At 50.4% G+C, this 6,068-nt stretch overlaps 1 protein-coding gene across 3 annotated transcripts in view; it reads right to left on the bottom strand.

Moving 5' to 3' along the window:
* Positions 1–2,338: 2,338 nt before the first annotated feature.
* The window catches only part of LOC138191571 (dmX-like protein 1), a 51,774-nt gene continuing 48,044 nt past the window's right edge, over positions 2,339–6,068 (bottom strand). For all 3 annotated transcript variants that reach the window (XM_069138460.1, XM_069138463.1, XM_069138461.1), the window contains 6 exons: positions 5,545–5,672; positions 4,672–4,749; positions 4,415–4,506; positions 4,157–4,209; positions 3,649–3,866; positions 2,339–2,669 (listed from right to left, as the gene is read on the bottom strand). In XM_069138460.1, the coding sequence (XP_068994561.1) occupies positions 2,433–2,669; positions 3,649–3,866; positions 4,157–4,209; positions 4,415–4,506; positions 4,672–4,749; positions 5,545–5,672 (806 nt within the window). In that variant the 3' untranslated portion in view covers positions 2,339–2,432. The remainder of the gene's footprint in view (positions 2,670–3,648; positions 3,867–4,156; positions 4,210–4,414; positions 4,507–4,671; positions 4,750–5,544; positions 5,673–6,068) is intronic.

Genomic DNA, 6,068 nt, shown 5'->3' with positions numbered 1-6,068 from the left:
TATTATGAAAAGCTTAAGTTTATGGATCTATGTGTATATACATGACTGCAACAAACCTGCTTCCCTTCAGGTCGTCCGCCCTGAAAATCTAAGCCGATATATATTTCTGTTTCCCTACAGCAGCGCGGCAAGGTTCTCTGGGTAGTTAGCTTCATGGATTATACTTCGCTGTACGCACTTGTTTTGCACGACCCCCCCCCCCTCCCCCTCCTTTCCTTATTTAAGTGGAAGACGCATCGTAACACACACACACCGACCTAGATTACATTTTCAAAGCAAGGCAATGAATGGTGCTGCGTTTGGATGATATGAAAAGAAAGAGAAGGATAAAATAAAAAAATAAAAAAATGAGGTTACAGAGGAACTGAACGGCAAACCGGTCGGAGCGAGTCCGTTAATAAAATAAAACCACAAGGCAAATGATAGTTTCCGAAGCAGCTGTCAATCGTGGTCCGTGTGGAGGATGAAAGTTCAGAGTCGACGAAAGGGAAGTTCATTGTCTCTGGAATAAGACATTTCCATTAAAACTGGCTTCGCCCCCCCCCCCCCCCCCCCCCTCCCCAACCCTCTCCATTGTCAACGGCAAAGTTTCCCGCTACATGTTCTTCTGAGCTTTATGTTGAACAGAAAAGCAGCCGGAGAAAAGCATTATTGACGGCGTCCCATAACAACGAGGGCCTTGTTAAATTAAAGCTACTTGGTGCCACTGAATATCGAGAATCGTCAATATTAGCAGGACTAACAGTACTCGTACTGAGCCGGGTCGGCAGAAGTAGTTGAGATTAAGGACACTTATTATTAACAACAATAACAATAATAATAATAATAATAATAATACCACCACTGGTTAGATCTAGGCCGGGATAAACAAACGTACATTATTATCTTATCACCAAAGACCCGGACTCTTCATTGTCATCCTGGCTCGTGGAGTTTGATGCTTCATACTACGTAGGATTTAGCTTAACGTTGATGTGCAAATACAGAAAGAAGAAGTGTTGCGGTCGGGCAACAGCGGCGCGGCATTTCAACTCGAGTCGCAAACTCCCGCCGGCCCGGCTAAAGGAATCGTTCGCCGTTTTGGGATGTGACGGGCTTTCCGGCAGATGTCGGGATGAAAAGACCGCCGCCTCTCTCATGTCGGCCGGCGGGTTTAGTCGCCTGCCAGCGCCTCTGAAACGCCCAACAAACGTCTCTCGTCTTGTTTGTGTAACTATCCCGGCTACAACTGGCTGGTTGGCGACTCCGCTGGCACAGACTGGCCTACTGCAGAGCTAAGAAATGGGATATAGATCTATAGATCTATAGATCTATATATGGATCAAACAAACAATGTTCATTTGTGAACTTCAGAGGTGCTGGTAGAGCCATGCTCCCCCCCCCCCCTCCCCCATGAGTAGTGTTAGTCTTTCATCTCACCATCATTAAGCCAAATGAGCACATTTCCCATAATATCAAACTGCTGCTTTAAATGTGAGAGATGTGCATTTTTTTTTGTTTGTTTTTGTTTTGTTTCCACCTTTATATATATATATATATAAAATAAAATAAAAAAAAATCCAGTTTCCTGTGTTCAGTCCAGCTGGATATCGAAGCGCCTAAAAATGAAAAGTGTGACACGGTAAGAGCGATATGAACGTGACATCCGGTAGATTTCAACAGAGTGGTTTTGATCTTCGACAGACGGCCGAGCTCGTCTGCGTCTCCGCTGGACACGCTCGTGGCTGTATATGTGATGTGCTTCGTACGATGTCCGCCGGCCTCCCTGCGTTGTGCCGAGCTGGTCGAACAGTGTTGTTGTGGCTGTCAAGACACTCGCGCACACACACACACACTCGCGCGCACACACACACGCGCCGTTTTATCACCTGAACGCTCACGGCAGCGTTTCCAGAAGAGCTCCCGCCATCAACGTCTGATTTACTAAACGTGAACTAAAGAGAAGGCGATACTGTGCGAGTAGAACGATGCTGCAGCTTCGCAGCTTCACAGCCTCATCTCACTCCGGCTTCCTGTGCAATAACAATAATAATAATAATAATAATAATAATAAAAAAAGGCTCTCTGTGCTGTTCGGTGGACACTGATGTGGCAGTTTGTCTTTTTTTTTTCCAGTCCGTTGGGATTGAATGTGCTTTTCAGTGGTCGCCGTCAAAAAAAAAACCGCTCGTGAGAGCTCCCGCGTTTGGTCGGCCGGTCGCTCTCGGCGTTCTCCGGATCGGACGACGAGCCCTCACTCTGCGAAAGACAGTAATTCTATGAATATTTCACCTGATTAATACTTAAAGAGCTTCTTCAAACTCCGGTCGTGGCATCGTTCCTCCGAAAAGAGGCGGCGGCGGCCGTCCCTCCGGTCGGGCGCTTTCCACAACGGTGCTGTACTCCTTCAGAAAAAAAATGCACTTCGCGTCGTCCATTTTGAATTCCACCGTCTACATGATGAACTTGACGTCGTTCTTGAGGTTGCCGTGGCCGTTGCTGCCGGCGACGCTGAAGCGGTCGGGCAGGACCCTCAGCTTCATGGTTCCGTCGGCGCCGCAGGAGAAGATGTGGTTGGCCGGCCCCACCTCGATCTGCATCACGCCCGTCCCCAGGTTCCTGAACAGAGACTGACGGGCGTGTTCGTTGGCGAAGCCGTAGAGGAGACACTGCGTGGCCAAGCTCCACACCTGGGGGAGGGTTGACAACTTTAATATCTACGACCAATTTATGTCGAGAAGATTTACACTTTTTTTTTTTTTTTTTTTTTTTTACACAGTGCAGCGTGTTAATGGCCGAGTTTGGTGAGCATTTCTTATTGACAACAAATAATAAAGAAATTTAAAAAAAAAACTAGCATTGAACTGATGCTGCTGATTCTCGTCAGCCTGATAAGAGTTGGATAATATGGTTTTAATTTAAACAGATCTCACATAAGTCCTCCCCGGTGCTCTGAATCTACGACACAAACGAGCCACTAACTCCTGCCGGAGTAACCTTTGCTGACTGCTACAACGCTCTGCTATTTATTTATTTTTTTTTGCTATTTTCAGCCGTCCGAGCGGCACGTTGGTCTGTCGGTTGCTTGTTTCACCTCTTCGGTCCGCCGGAGATCCGATGCGGAACCGCCGTGAGGCCGACATCCGAGGCTTTTGAGCATTCGCCGAAAGGCCGCGATCGGCTCTGATCGACGGGAAGCGACGTCGGTTTCGATCGGCTCTGGCGAGGCTCGGTGTCTCCGCTGGTAAAACGCAAAGAGTCGCCCGACTGTTGACGTGGAGGACGGCCGGGGACCTTCGCGCCCGGGCGCCCCGTTTATTTAAATAAGTCATTCTCAAAACCTTTTTCGCAAACCAAAACTTTCCAACGTTTTACTCCGAGAAAACGAATGACTGTCGAAAAGAAACTCAAAAGAAAGCTTCTTCAACCTCAAATTCTTTTACTTTCCGGGAGATTTTCCTCACAGAGCGAACTGCGGTTTTTTTTTTTGTGCTTGCAACCGAGCCGTCAACAAACGCAGAGAAATATTCCTATATTCCAAAAATGATGAACTCCCTTACCCCCCCCTCCCCCCCCCCCCGCCCGCCCTCTCCAAATGTCATATTTATCCATCAAAAAAAAAAAAAATAATGCAATTAGCCGATGAAAGCGCGGTCGGGTCTAAAATACCTTGATGTTGCCCTCGGCCGATCCGCTGATGAAGCAGTCCTCGGTCGGGTCGACGGCCAGCGCTTTGAGCGGGGAGTCGTGGGCCTGGAAGCTCTGCCGCTGGTGTCTGTGGGGGAGCTCCAGGACGCTGATCCAGCCCTTCCTCCCGCCCGTGATGAGCAGCTGCTGCCTGGGCGCCGTGGAGAGCACGGTCGCACCGGACTCGTGGCAGCAGAAAGCTGCAGCGGAAAGCGAGAGGAGGCGAGTCACGGACGAGAAGTCGGTACGTCGGAAGCGAAAAAAAAAAAAAAAAAAGGACAACGTTCAGTTTTTAATCTGAAGAAGTGTAAACTCGACGCGTTTAGAAAAGTTTTAGGAGAGCGAAGCGTCCGTCCGGGTTGATGACGGCTTCCTACGCGTCGGCGAGTTGATCAATCGCCGATCCTTTCGGCTCGAAACAAAAAAAAAATCGAGCCGGTTCCTCCCAGACGCCGTTACTGAATCACCGTTTTAACGGGCCGCTTCTTACCGTGCACGAGGCTGTTGGCGGGCGTCACCAGGGTGTCCCACAGGCACACGTTCCTGCGGAGTCAAAACAAAATGACAACATCACTATCCGATCCGCCGCTTCAGTCACAGGACGTGGGTGGGTTTTTTTGTGTGTTTTTTTTTAAATCCCGGCTGGTCGAGCCGAATGGAAAAAAAAAAAAAAAGAAGATCTGGGCATTTAATTAAGACGTGGCACAGAACTGAATCGAAGCAGACCGGAGATGAAATTCTGTCGTACCTGTTGTCTGTGGAAAGCCCCGCCGTGGCGATGAGGGAGGAAGAGCCGACGAAGACGAAGTCGTTCGCCGTCTTGTTGTGGCAGTGCAGAGTCTGTCGGAGAGGAAGCGGAGGAGACCGGTCGGTGACGCGAGTGGTTATCGGAGCGGAAGACGAAACGGAAAAGGAGGACAACCGGGAGAGAAGGACGAGGCGCGGGGGTGGGGGGGGGGGGGGGGGGGGGGGAACGGGGGACGGAATCGGCCGCGGGCTCCTTACCAGGTACGGTTTGGGGGTGTTCCCGCTTGTGTTGGTCTGCCAGAGGCTCAAACCTCCATCGGCGTCCACAACCCCGAACTGCAGAAAACACAACAGATCTCCGTCACCATCGTCCAAATTTGAGTCGACGAATATTACTACTCCAGCGCCTCGCGGAAAAACAAGTCGGCGGCGCTGCGTCTCTGCTCGCGTGCCGTTACGACGTAAAGGCGAGAAGACCGGCGAAAAGGTCCAAAAGGTAGAAAAACCGACGTCGAAATAATGACGGTAAAACGTGACGACGTCCGGTTTTTCGTCCTGGCTGTTTTTCTGCGGACGAACGGGCACGATTATGCAAAAAAAAAAATGATTGCGGCCGGCCTCAAATAATCGCAATTATGGAGGCGATTTTTGTAACGATTGCGACGGGACGCACACGGGGCTAACCCCTCCAGAACCATCCCTCCCTTCAGGTGATTTGGACCACTCTTTAATTAACTTAACGGTCCTCGTCGGTCAGAGCAGCACTTGCACAACTAGAATGGAGTGCTCTGCACGTCTTCTCCCTCCAGTGCGTGTGTTTTTTTTTTAAGGCATATTTCACTCGTTTGGCCAGAACAAGCAGATAAGATGGGACCCGGCACAGGAGAGGCACCATCTGAGATAAATGATTAGCTCGGGGCGAGCGCCCGAGTTCAGAACGGTTGAGTCGCTCAGCCGAAGAACAATTCGTTCTGAAGCCGGTCTCGCCCGGCAAGGTCGCGCGAGGAAGCGCGAAAACGCTTCCGAACGCGGCGACCTCTCCACGTCGCCGAGAACAGCCGCCGCGCCCGCCCTCCCGCCCGCCCTCCCGAGCGCGCGCGCGCGCGGACGGAGGCCGCGCGACTTCGTGACCTTGTTTCCTTGGTGGTTGAATCGGATCCTGGTGACTCTGGAGTTGCCGGGACTTCTGAAGCAGATGATCTGCTGCGAGTGGCCCCACTCGAACATCCTCACGCTGCCGTCCTGAGCTCCCGTCAGGTCTGAAGAACGGCAGAAAAAAAAAAAACCAAAAAAAACGTGTCAACGGCTCGGCTCATTTCGTTCCGGGTCCCAACATGAGGTTTTGTCAACTCTGTGTCCCCCCCCCCCCCCCCCACCCCCCCAAAAAAAATAAATAAAAAATCATCTGTTTCATAATTGATTAGAGGAAAGGGTTTATCTCGACACGCTTCAACAACCGGCGTTACGACCTGCTGGGAATTATTTCACCCAAACACCTCCGCAGTTTGACTGGAAAAGACACGGCTGGCTGGAGCCTTTTCTAAACCAACAGCAGCACTGGGACCGAAAGAACAACAACAACAACAACAACAACAACAACAACAACAACAACAAAAAACTGCTCGTTGCTAAATCTCTACATACAAGAAACTTTT

Source organism: Embiotoca jacksoni, unplaced genomic scaffold (assembly GCF_022577435.1).
Source record: "Embiotoca jacksoni isolate LCO1_2020_lvr unplaced genomic scaffold, fEmbJac1.0.p SCAF_8, whole genome shotgun sequence".
Taxonomy (NCBI): Eukaryota; Metazoa; Chordata; class Actinopteri; family Embiotocidae; genus Embiotoca; species Embiotoca jacksoni.
This window is presented reverse-complemented; position numbering and strand designations above follow the sequence as displayed.